General features: G+C 39.5%; 1 protein-coding gene across 1 annotated transcript; it reads right to left on the bottom strand.

The window, feature by feature from the left end:
- Positions 1-216: 216 nt before the first annotated feature.
- Positions 217-12,415, bottom strand: nt5c2l1 (5'-nucleotidase, cytosolic II, like 1). Its single transcript, XM_049559854.1, has 18 exons — positions 12,161-12,415; positions 10,321-10,394; positions 10,056-10,173; positions 8,037-8,132; positions 7,258-7,349; positions 6,631-6,688; positions 6,438-6,531; positions 6,273-6,326; positions 6,109-6,192; positions 5,973-6,008; positions 5,779-5,886; positions 5,623-5,689; positions 3,370-3,540; positions 3,235-3,286; positions 2,907-2,967; positions 860-1,036; positions 673-766; positions 217-588 (listed from the first exon to the last, which is right to left on the bottom strand). Exons 1-17 carry the CDS (start codon positions 12,217-12,219, stop codon positions 674-676), a joined length of 1,494 nt encoding a protein of 497 aa, XP_049415811.1. The 5' UTR covers positions 12,220-12,415; the 3' UTR covers positions 217-588; position 673.
- Positions 12,416-13,282: the final 867 nt, after the last annotated feature.

The following is a 13,282-nucleotide window of genomic DNA, read 5'->3' as shown; positions in this document are numbered from 1 at the left end:
TGTGTGATGTCATCATGTCAATATGGACCAACATCTCTGAGGAATGTTTCCAGCACCTTGTTGAATGTGCGCCATGAAGAATTAAGGCAGCTCTGAAGGCAAAAGGGGTCCAACCTGATACAAGCAAGGTGTACCTAATAAAGTCTCCAGTGAGTGTATGTATAGCTGAAGTTGTTGTACTTCAATGAAAACAATGCAAACAAATAATACGAATGATTTATTGAAATGAGACAAACAACACACAAATAAAGTCACTTTTTAAAAACCATTAGACAAACCTCAGATTGAAAGTGCACATGCACCACACCATACAACAACACATTAACACTCATATATACAGTAACCCTGAGTCTGCTTTGCATTTGAATCCTAAAATCACATTGCAAGGCATAGCACTTTGTGTCCACTAGGTGGAGCAATAAGTTAGTGTCTCTGTATTGGAGGCACTTCACACAGCTGGAACAAACACTTCAAACAAGCACAGGTGCACACAGTCACCTTTATCAGTGTCCGTGACACAACGAAGCACATGAGAAGATTCCTCTGAAGCATCTTCCTCTAAAGCATCTTGGTCAGCTGTCTTCAGCACTGTGAGTAAGGGCCATTTTAGTGAACTACTGGCAGAATTGATCAAATTTTAATACTGCATGATAATGATAATTTGATAATTACCTTAGTTCATGCTCATCTTCACCATATTGTTGGTGACAGTGACCTCTGCTGAAGCAAAGTCATTCGAGGGTTGACTCACTGCTTCATGGGGCATCTGATAGAGTTCAGGAGTGAGATAAAGAGTGAGCATCATGATCAACTATAAAGGAACAGATGTATTGTCTGTGCAGGTGTGTGTATGGCTGACCAGGACTGGGGGAGCCATGAAGAGATAATTGAAGGGGTAGTGCAGCAGGTTGAGGCAGGTGGAGGAGTACAGATCTGCATATCGCATCAGCTGACTGGCAAACAGCGTCTGTCTGGCACCGCTGCGCAGGAGGCTGCCCATCTGGCCGTAGGACATGTCCATTCTGTAGGTCAGCACCTGCAAACACAAACAACAAATCACACCAGCTGAAAAAAACTGGACAGTGTCATAAAACATCTGAAACACAACAGCTTATAGTATCAGACATCCTGTTTTTGCAACAATGCATTCTTTAAGTTTTTGTCATTATTATTCTAGTGCCGAGTCACCAGAAGAAAATGTTGGCATTGTACATGTATGCAAACCATGAATATGTTACATTTGCACGTTGGATGTGTATCATATCAATGTTTCTAAAGTGATGTTGTATACGAGCTGACTTTAGCATTGGAAGGTGGAGATAGTGGATGGTGTGACCTATGTGAGATGGCTGCCAAACTGCAGACCACTGTCCAAGACCAACAAAAAACGGCTTTTGGGTACCAAACGTTTTGTAGCAAACTGTTGCTGTAAGAGCCACTTAAGCACATATTTACATTTGGTAAAATGTCTGTGCTGATATAACACATCATATAAGTTATGAAGATACTTCAGTTCATACAACATCCATCCATCCATCCATCCATCCATCCATTTTTATCCACTTATTCGTGACCTGGTCACGGGGGCAGCAGGCCAACCAAGCACCCCAGACGTCCCTCTCCCCAGCAACACTTTCCAGCTCCTCCTGGGGGATCCTGTGGTGTTCCCAGGCCAGATGAGATATATAACCCCTCCAGCGTGTTCTGGGTCTGCCCCGGGACCTCCTACCAGTGGGATGTGCCTGTAACACCTCCAGCGGGAGGCACCCAGGACGCATCCTGATCAGATGACGAACCACCTCAACTGACCCCTTTCGAGCTCCCTCTGGATATCCGAGCTCCTCACCCTATCCCTAAGGCTGAGTTCAGCCACCCCACGGAGGAACCTCATAGGGAATAGCAGTGGACTGTGCAAAGGTTATGTTTATATTTACTTTATTTATGTGTTAGAATACGGGCATAAGTTATTTACACCAGGTGTGGTGCCCTAAGGCAGTTTGGTGCACACAACAAAAAGAGATTGTGGACAATGTCATGTGTAAAAGATGACATGACACTTGTGTTGACTTGGACCATATTAAGTTTTTGACTGTGTTGTGCCATGTTAAAGGGTATAATAACGGGTAATATGTGAGAATATATAGAAATAGGACATTGAGTCGGTAGTGGACTGTATGAGATGTAGTTTTGGAAGGACTTGGCCTACCATTTTGTTTCGTTTAGCTTTTTCCCTGCCTCATGAGTACTGTGGATCTTCAGAAAAGGAACAGGAACACGAGTCAAACTGATACACCTCACAGATTAATTGGCCTGCAAACTTTGATATGTTGAAACAGCCACTATAGTTGCTATGTTTTTAGCAGTTATTCAGGCTCCTAATGTGGGTTTGTTTGTTTCTTGTTACCTTAACTTAACCGTACTTGGACCACAGCGTTGTTGAAACATAAAGTTTAAATGCAACTGCTACATAAGAACGTGCAAATGTAATGCCAAGGTTTTTTCTAGCAATTTATTTGTGAGAAGCCTTCAAGCGATGCACAGTGTACAGGATTTTTGGCTTTTGATGCTATACAGCTCTCACTACCACTGAGAACTTTGAAATCATCATCTGGTATAGTGTAGACATTTGGCATCATACCAGAGTTCCCAGAGCAAAAACTGTCCCACAATTTCATGTGTTGTTAAATGATCTAATTTACTGCGAAACAAAATTCACTTTGTACTAATGCTTGGCTATTTCCAATGACAGTAAAGCTGTGTGTTAAATGACAAAAACATCTTAAGAACCTTCAATGTAGTTAAAACAGCAACGTCTTTAGCAACATATCCTGAACCAGTATATAACTACCTAAAATAAAACTTGAAGAACTGAAATATTCAGTTGTGTTTTTAAATGTGGAGCTCACCTTCATTCTTGACTGAACGGCACAGATTTCAGGACACTCCTGACTGTCACTGTCCAGGTGCCTTCAGGTGACCAACACAGAAAACAATTAACAGCTTTGATAATCATTAATACTTGATACACATGATGTGATTGTTGCATGCACATGTACTACAACAGATACAGGTTTACAAATGGTATAAATGATAGATCATACATTATAATATATTCACCAATTTCCACGTGAACTCATGATTAATTCATCATCTATTAGCTGTGTATAAACATTGTAAACGTTCAGTAAGTGTAAGTGTTAGTGTAAGTGTTAATTATGTAACTGAAGAGCTCACTTGTAAAGTTCAGCTAAGAAGATGTCGAGACGTTTCAGCTCCTCAAACACACCTGCAAAACCAAGAAAGTCATCAAGACTTTGAAACGATCACAATAAAACAACAACAAGCACAATATGGTCTACAAGTTCTTACTCTTCTTCTTCTCCCACAACTGCACCTCCTTCGTGAGCTCTGGTACGACCAGGAAAGTCTTCCAGCCCTGACGCTTCTTGGATTTGAGAATGTCTCCAAAGATGTGGTCGCCAACATAGAGAATGTCTTTACCTTTGACCTCCAGCAGATCACTGACGATGTCCGAAGATCCTGCGAACAGAACATTTAGTTAAACTATTACATAAGATAATACAAAAGCAGGATTAAATCATAACTGTATTCACATCATAAGCACATATAAAGAAATATACACACAGGAGCAAATGACTGAATACCTAACTATGAAATAATCACTACTGAACACTTAATATTAAACCACTAGAGGTGTAGCTTTGAGATTTTTGAATTTTACGCTTTGAGGTTTCCAGGTCATTTCAAATTGTGTACCTTTAAAAAACACAAGCATTTTGTTTTTAAGGTTTCACAAATTCAGACAGAAAATGAGAAAGTGTCTAGAAAGTAGAGAAAATAGATTAAAAAAAATTGTTCATATTAATTTGGTAATTTTTGGATCTAAATATTCTCATGAGGCCAAAAATAAATGAATAAATTCTAATTCTAATTCTAATTATTATTATTATTATTATTATTATTATTATTATCATTAATTTAATACATTTAGTTGTATTGGTTAGAAAATTTTAAACTCCCACATGTGAGCTGCTGAGGAGCACCCAGACCCCAGATAAACAGATAGAAACACTCAAATAGAGACACTAAAATTTTATATCCAATTTGTGAGATTTTTTTTTATATTTTTTAAAAAGTCATTATTTTAAATAATACAAAAAATGATAATAAACTTTGTCTTTGTAGTACTGCATTGAATAAAATAGTAATAATTACCAAAATTTACCTAAAACACAACACAATAAGATAAAACAGAAAAAATAAATAAACTAGAATTACTGCCTCACAGTTGTATGCCTCCACAATGCAGTCAAGCTGCAGTTACAGTTTACACCTGTCATTGCTTTAAATATGGATGTTCCTGCAAAGAAGCTACAAATTCTTTAACATGATGCTTCACACACGTCTTCCCCCGGCAGCACAAAAGATCTGTACAGTCAGCACAGTTTGAAGGTGGGCACCCAAGATTAGAGTCGCCCATCCACTATCTGACCAAATGTCTTCTCTGTTCCTGAGATATGACGTTGCATAATGGCTAGGAAAGTGTTTTTGCAGAACATTATGATGTCACAGTGACACCAACCTTTAACCTTTTAGATACAAAATGTCATCATTTTATCCTATTATATAGTTATGTGTGTGTGAATTCTGGAGTTAGGGCCAAAAACATGTTTTGTGAGGTCACAGTGACATTTGACCACCAAAATCTAACCAGTTCATTGTTGAGTCGAAGTAGACATTTGTGCCAAATTTAAAAAAAACTCCTTCAAGGCCTTATTGAGATATTGCGTTCATGGGAATGAGACACACAAAGGTCACAGCGACCTTGACCTGTGATCACCAAATTCTAATCAATTAATCCTTGAGTCCAAGCAGACGTTTTTGCCAAAGTTGAAGAAATTCCTTCAAGGTGTTCTTAAGATATTGTGTTCGCAAGCTCCAGACAAAAGAAGTCTCAGCGACCTTAACCATTGACCTTTGACAACTAAAATCAAATTAGTTCATCATCAACAACACCCAGTTTTGGGAGAACAATCCCACCTGAAAAAGTAGCGATGTCTTGGTAAAACCAATCACTTCTCATACCATTATCCCTGCTGGAAACACTGCGCTTTCTCAGTAAAAGATAACCACTTCAAATCGCATTATCCTCAATGGAAAAACAGCGATGGGTCACAATGAATTACCCATGTTTTGTGGCTAAAAGATGCTGAAGAAACAGCCACGACGTGTTAGATCGCAACCAGTTTTTTGTTTTTTTTTTTGCTGGACTCACTTCTGCAGCTAGGCAGACGTCTCACTAAGGTGACACACCATCCAACCTCCTCTTCAAGTACCAATGCCAGTCTCTGATCACTTTGTAAACACTGATATGATACATATGAAACATGCAAATGTAACATATTTGTGGTTTGCATACAATGCCAACATTTTCTTCTGGTAACTGGGATCCTACACGCTATGCTCAATAACGAGACATATTACTACTTCCAAACCTCAAAAATGCTTGTGTTGTCTTCATTCACTTATTCAGTGTATTTTATGTGACAAATTCTGAAGCAACACAACAATGAATGAACAGAAAACATAAATGAATCTCACCTCCAGAGTAAACAGTTCCCTTTTGGAGGTCGCCTGTGTACGTCCCAATCCGAAGCTTTCCTGTGTCCTGTGTCCCAGAAATGCAGCATGTTAATGAAACCTACTGCCATTCCAACATTAACATGTAAATCTCCAGTAAGAGACACTCTGTCATACCGTGTCCACTTGTCTCAGCACCGTCCCCTCGGCAAAGAACAGCGGCTTTTTGGTGTCCACCACGATGAGGTCAAAATAGGAGCGCCAGGACCTTTTCTGACTTCCAGGCTAGAAATAAAGGGTAGTGTTTCATTCCCATGATTCGATGACATGGACATGTTCTGAATATTCAAAGCAAAGTTAACATTTCTTACCGTGGGATTATTTTCAAGCAGGTATTTCATAATGACCTTGATGAGAAAGAAGAATCATTGAATGTCTCCACTTCATTTTTATATAATTTATGGACTGTTTAGTCAGACATAGTACACAATATGTTTTGAAGCTGACCTCAGTGTAGCTGTAGTCACTGTTGGTGGCGAGGAAGACCTTGGCCCCCAGTTTAATCCGGTCCAAGAGTACAGGGAGATTTGGCTGTAAAGAACGCATTCATTTGTTGAATATTTCAACCTTTTTTTTTTTTTAGTCATTTTGGTGCTCATCAGTTTACTCACATCTTTGATAACGTATTTGTCCAAATTCTTGATAGTCTGTCCCTTCAGGGTTCCCTACACAGCACACCCATTAAGTACAACAGTTTGAGACAAAGAATGATTTCCGATGCCAACAAAAGGACACAATTCCACATCTTTTAAGAGAGATTTGTTATTTCAGCTCACCGTATCGTGAATGAAGTCCATCGCCTTTCGAACATCTTGGAACATGCTTCTGTAGGACATAAACAAGTCGCCGTGCTGGTAACCAGTCACAGCACTGGTGGAAGAAATAATTCACTGGTTAATTTTTAATAGTTCTGGCCTGAAGAGGAAGAGTCAGAAGTATGTATGCGGGAAATAAAAGGAATCCACTCACTTTATGTATCTGGTGCATCTGGCGAAGAAGTCCACAAGGCAGGTGTAGAGATAAGTCTCTGCAGGGTACATGAAACACAGGTCAGTTAGCTAACACTTAAAGCTGCTGATGTCATACATCAGCATCCTAAATAAACTCCAATACATCAAGAACTCTGCTGTCTGTCTGCTCACCCATCCCTACTGTGTCTCTCAGAACCTCCACTGGCTCCCTGTCCCTCAAAGCATCCAAGTCCTTCTTCTCACTCACAAAGCTCTCCAGCTTCCCGCAGCCCCCACTCCTCTGATGCCAACCCCCTGACCAACTACCAGCCCTCCACTGCTCAGGACCAAGCACCAAACCTGGGGCAACAGAGCCTTCTCCATAGCCGCCCCCTCCCTCTGCAGCTCTCTCCCCAAACACATTCGAGACTTCATTCCTCTCCCGATTCAAATCGCTCATCAAACTCATCTTTTCAAAACTGTATACTATTCTACAATCATTTTTAACTAATGTAAAGTGTCTTTGAGTACCATGAAAAGCGCTCTTCAAATGAACAAGAGTTTAGGAGTAGCAAACATTACAGAATCACGCAGAAAATACCAATGTAACTTTTAAATTCACCATTTCTACATGCACATTTTATACCTGACAGATTGAAGAGAGTGTTGAGAATGTAGAAACGGTCGGTGTCATCTCTTTGGATGAACTTGTTGGGGTAGTACTTGTTAATATCTTGCCTGTGGAACACAAACACAGCATGGGTCAATATTCCAAATGCACAAATACAAGCTAACAGACTGAAACAACTGATGTAAAGCAGTAAACAAATGTGCTCATGGTTATAAAAGAGTCTGTGTCAAATTGTGTGACTATGTATAAAAAACAAAACGATGTAGGTGCACTCATGTTTGACTGCTGCTAACCAGAAAACCAGTAAGACCACACTGAGTCAGCTCACCTCAGCTGACCGTCACGCTGCAGGCGTTACTAGCTGTTTGTGTTTCCATTGTAAACCAATAACTACGAGTGCAAACAACCATCCTAGGCAGGTTTTAATTAAAGTGTAGCTGTTTACTTTTCTGTCACAGCAAAAACACTGTGGAAACTGAGCAGCATGTTTTCAGTGGATTTCAATTTAACCTGTGTGTTAAAAGTCATGGATTAAAACTAAGCTTTCTTTTTTAATTTTAATGTTGAATTCCATTCATTATATTTAACTTTAGAAGATAAGATTAAAACAGAATACTTAACAGAATAAAACAGAATAGCTTTTATCTTTAAATATTTAACCAGTAGTGAGAAAAGTATGGTGAATATAGTTCACATTTGGCCTCTTACCTGTAGTGCTATTTATCAATCTAGATTGTTTTGGTGTGTGTTGGTGTAGTATGTGGCAACATTTCTGTGCTAAATTTTGACTCTACCCTTTGAGGAAGTGGAAGCCATGACTGCAGACTAAAATGTTTCCATTTGAATCCACCTTCAGGAGGTTCCCGTATGTGGTGTCGATCACTAAACCGCTGAGGGTGGGGGGAAAAAGACAAGGAGATGTAAATGAGGTCACCAAGACATGACATGATGTAACAGTTGAAGCAGAAAGGAAGCAACAGTCTATTTCAGGACTGCAGTGAGCAGAATATCAATTAATCCATTTTTAAACTAAAGGCCTAGTGTGCAGGATTTAAGAGCAGATGTTGTGTTTTTGTTCCGTTTATATCTACATACAGAGTGGGTCCTCTTCCAGGAAGTCTGCCATGTTGTTTCTACAGGAGCCCAGAATGGACAAATCAAACACTGTCTCTAGATAGGGTCTTTTGCTTTTTTTGCGTCAGCCACCGGAGTTCTTCTACTGAAATTTTTAGACCTGCAACCTTTACCTCTAAATGCACACTGGAATTTTAATTGATGAATCATTTGATTTACTAAATGTCAAAAATAGTGAAAATTCACAACTCCCTAAAGGTGATGCCATATTTGGCATTTTTGCTTGAAAAATTACTTAAATCATTTCTTTTTCTGATACTTAAATATAGTTGACAATAACTTTATGGTGATAGTAAATAGTTTATCAGAATTTTTTTTTATAATTATTTTCTGTTGCTCAACTAATTGATTGGCCAAATATTCAGCTCTAGTATATGTTCTTATTTTATACAAACTTCTACCTTTATAATCAAAACTTTCAAAATTCTACATCAACTTTCTTTCTTTTTCTTTTAATTGAAACCAATGCATTCTCACTCTGACCTCGTCACATATCTACGTTTATTCTTGGATTTTCAACGTCCACATAGGAAGTGAAAGGTACCCAGGGTGCGTTAGATGTTGACGTTCTGGGATGCCGTGTCAGGTTCTGCCTGTTACATGCATTGTTTTCTTTCAAAATACACTTCCTTTTTCGCAGGAGATTTACGCAAATACGTCAGTACAACACCCCGAACTTTTTTTTGCCTTTAACTACTAGCGCATGCGGTTAGGTTTAGGAAAAAAGAACAGGGTTTGGCTTTACAATCTTGCAGTACACAAACACCACTCTCCCAGGTGAAAGTCAGTGTTTGTTGACCCAACCACCACCCGCCCTACTCGGACTTTTGTTGCTGTAACTTTCGTTCGGTGTCCCCCTGACACCGGCAAGCGCCTTTAAACTATAAGGGTGAATGGCCACGTATAATGCCAGTGTTAAACAATGGCTTTTTCATTAGTGTCTGATGCCGCAAGTCACTGCCCAAGTACCAGATTTTAATGACTTCGGAGTGAGGCCAGGTTGTGAAAATTAAATTTAAAAGTTGTCTTTTGGAAAAATCTGTATTTTGTTGATTGCAATACCCATACAAAATAATAATGCTGCATTCAGGTGCTCCTTGGATAGGCCCATTGCCCGAGTTGGGAAGTTGTTATTCCAACTTTGGTGTATACATGAGCTTTAAGTCTTAACGTGGAAACAACATGGAGATTTGAGAGAGATTTGAAGATTTATATATATATTATATTTTGTCCCAGACTTGTTGCTGCATCAGTACTTCTCCTGAAACTACTAATATTGACCTGACAAGTGCTTATAATTAACTTTTCCGACTAATCTAGGTTACAACCTAATACGATATTACAATTAACAAATCAAACCTGCCCACTTACTTTCATCCACCATGTTTCTGCATATGACGTCAACTCGGCAACTTGCGTACCAGTTGTTTCCGAGTTGTTGTTCCAACCTGAGGGGGTATTCACGAAAATTTTCCCAGACGGGGACTCATTTTCCCGATTATCATGACACCACACGAATGCAGGGTAACTTATATCTTTCCCAAATCGAGAGACAAAAAATAAAATTGCTTTTCTTCTTTCTTTTGCAGGTTCACCTTCTGTTTCCATAGTACAGAAGATAAATTCATAACTTCATTGTTACATGACTTCTAAGTTACAGAAGTAGTCTTTAAACTAACCGTGTGGGGAAGCTGGGGTCGTATGTGTAGCGTAGAATTTCATGAGGGTATCCAATGGACACCATTCTGTCTCTTATTAGCTCAAAGCCCAGACTCTCGTAGTCAGGAGACTTATACACTGCAAACAAACACAAACAACAACACCAGTAAATCTTGTGTGGCCTGTTCAAGAGAAAAACCTGAAGCTACAATAAGGAATTCAGTAAACTTCAGATTCTGTGGTAAAGCAACAATTCACACACTCAAAAGTGTTTCTGTTACATACTTGCCATCGTGTAGTCCATGTCAAATCCATAGCATTTGATGTTTTCAAGCGTCAGACTTCTGTTTACGAACACCCTGTGATCAAACACAACAACACAGCTGAGGTCTGCAAACATGTGACTGAAAAAACCAACAAACTTTGAGCAGAAGATCTAAGAGGCGTTCATTGCATAATCCACATCTGTGGTGGATTTGACTTGTTGGTTTCGTCAGGGTCAGTGCAGTATGTTGCAGTATTAGTTTGCATCAGTTCTACTCAGAGGTTGCGTTAAGGTGGGCCTGGGGGGAGGATGTTATCTGTTGTTGTTGTTTTCAAGTCTAAATTTGTTGCTTTTCATTGACTATTGACTATTAGGTTTCTTCGTGGTTGCTTTAACAGCTCTTTTTCATCACTGGAACTTTTTAGAAATTCAGAAACTTCACCTTCATTTTGACCTCGGTTACTTTGTTGTACAGTGTGGGAGCTGGGTGGAGGGTAGAGATGTTATCATTACCCTCAACAATCTCCACTGCTATTTTAAATGGCTACAAATTACAAAGAAAATATTGTGTATTTTAAGACTCTTGAGTTCACTGGTGTAACTGGTTTCCTGTGTCACCTGAACCCAGATGTTCCTCTTAATCAGTGACACCCTGACACAGGGGGAGAAGCCTATCTGCAGCACCTCCACACTGGACGACCCAGTCTAAGCCCTCCCTGACAACTCATACATATAAGGTTGCTGTAAATAATTTACCTGCAAGCTCTTGTTTTGTAAGTGTGTTGCTTTTGAGGATCATTCCAGCACATAAAAGCAAACTGGGAGCGAGTGCTTCTGATGCAGGAGCGCTTAGTGTAGAGGGTGTCTGCAGATTAAAATATTAAGTCATCCATCCTTTTCTGATTGGGTCAGAGATATTATGTATTACTTAAAGTTAGAAAAATACACAGTTAAAGGTTCCTCTCAGACCTTTATTAAGATATGGAGTCCCTTTTTGGACCTTTAGGGTTTTTTGTTTGGTGCAGAGGACATGTTCCCTTCAATATTTTGAACTTGTGCATTTGTCCCCCCACAATAAAAACATGAGAATTTTTATTTTGAGAAACTGCTAGAACCTGACTCTTATGTGCAACAATACATCTGGTAAAGTAGGTGGCGGCTGTTTGCAACTAAAGCTGAAACAATCAGCTGATTAACTGATAAGTCCATTGACAGGAAATTAATGCCAACTGCTTTGTTCATAATAATAACAATTACTTTAGTAATTATTTATGGCAAAAAAGGCAAACATTTGATGGTTACATCAATTTATAAATGTGGAAATTTGGTGCTTTTTTTATACATGATAATCAACTGAATAGTGTTGGATTTTGAAGATACCATCTGAGGTCATTATGTTTGGCTCTGGGTGCATTTTTCACTGTCCTCTGACATGTTATTGACAAAACTGTTAATCAAGAAAATAACTGGCAGTTTAATCGTAAATGAAAATAGCTGCAGCCATATATACAAACTGAAAAGCAATGTTTGCAATTAGCCGTAAAACAGAGAGAAGAATCATCTATATGGTTGATGTAGGAAGTGCCATGACATTGCCTCCATAAATTGCTGCATACAATTAACCAGTATGCAGAAAATTAAGTGTCTGACCCTCAAAGTTTCTTGGAGGATGAACCCCAGGCCCCCTTTTGATATGTGTCCCCCAAAACAAATTGAAATTGAAATTGAAACAAATTCCCCACGCCCCTGCAACTTTCCACTAAGTATAACGGATATTGAAAGCATTGGTGCTCAGAGTCTATTTGTGTTTGTGTATTTGTGTGCCTCTGATATTATCAAATCATTATCAAATGGACTCACATTTGATCAAAGCTCCTCTTCACCCTGGGCTCCTCAGAGGAGATGAGATTTCTGTCCATTGTGTCCTGCACGCTAAGTATTTGCACGCAGTTTCTATTCAAGACTGAGTGCAGCCGGTCACTGGAGAGGCATTTAAATGATCACATTCACCCTGGTGTTGTTGGCGTCGACAAATGTGTTTTTCTCTGGTCCGTATCTCTGTTCACTCCTCCTTGGGACTATTTTGCTTGTTGGTGATGTAAGCGGCTGCATGTCGCGCGCGTCCAGCCCTCCGCCTTTAACTTTGCTCACGCAGTCCTCCTGCGAGGCAGTATGCTTTGAGCACATAGATTGTGTTATCAGGGGCGCACACATGTACCGAGGCTGTAAGCCTGCGTAATACTTAGGAGTTTCCCCGATGAATGTCAGTCCTGCTGTGACCCGGACCAGACAACTGAGCTACATGTACATCAAAACATCTCAGATATCTGAATCTGTCCTTTGCCATAGTGTAAGCCAAGTCTGCACTGCACTGTACAAGCACAGAAGTGTTGTCAGCAAAATGTACTTAAAGTTTTAGAAGTAAAAGTACAAACGCAACGTCTCATTAAAAACATATACAGTATAGATACATAATGTGGAGCAGAACTAAACCTTAAAGATCAGTGTGCACAGTGGAGGCATGCAGGACACCTATGAAGAGATTCAGGGAAGGCCTACTGTATGTTTTATTGTTCATTATATGAGGATTTAAAGACTTGCTGAAGCCTTTGCAGCTGTACACTGCATCTGCTGATCTGTATTGTTTAGCCAAAAGATAAACCAGGGCCGTAATCAGTTTTCTAGCATTGGGGGGAACACCTTCTGCGACCCAGCCCTCCAGGGGGTCTGGAGGAAATTGCCTCCAGAAGGAAGTTTTGAAACTCAACAGCTAAAGTGACTGCATTACATTTTGAAACAAAAATCTTGAAACAGGAGTTCTCAAAGTTTTGATGACTGAGTGCCACTTCAGGGAGCCAGCAATGACTGAGGGCTGCGAAGCAAAAAGGAAACACACTATGACTTTTTCATGACTTCGTCTGACTTTATTTTTAACTTTTTATGACTTTTTCCCCCCAGAATTTAATGAATTTAACTATATGA

This window comes from Epinephelus fuscoguttatus, linkage group LG18, assembly GCF_011397635.1.
Source record: "Epinephelus fuscoguttatus linkage group LG18, E.fuscoguttatus.final_Chr_v1".
Classification (NCBI taxonomy): Eukaryota; Metazoa; Chordata; class Actinopteri; order Perciformes; family Serranidae; genus Epinephelus; species Epinephelus fuscoguttatus.
The sequence above is the reverse complement of the archived record's forward strand: the minus strand, read 5'-3'. Positions and strand labels throughout refer to the sequence as shown.

Excerpts from the sequence above, each read along its gene's own strand:
- nt5c2l1 (XM_049559854.1), bottom strand. The coding sequence starts at position 12,219 with ATGGACAGAAATCTCATCTCCTCTGAGGAGCCCAGGGTGAAGAGGAGC. Across the intron at positions 6,327-6,437 it reads TGGACTTCATTCACGATACG|GGAACCCTGAAGGGACAGAC; the intron begins GTGAGCTGAAAT and ends TGTGCTGTGTAG. Across the intron at positions 6,009-6,108 it reads GTGACTACAGCTACACTGAG|GTCATTATGAAATACCTGCT; the intron begins GTCAGCTTCAAA and ends TTTCTCATCAAG.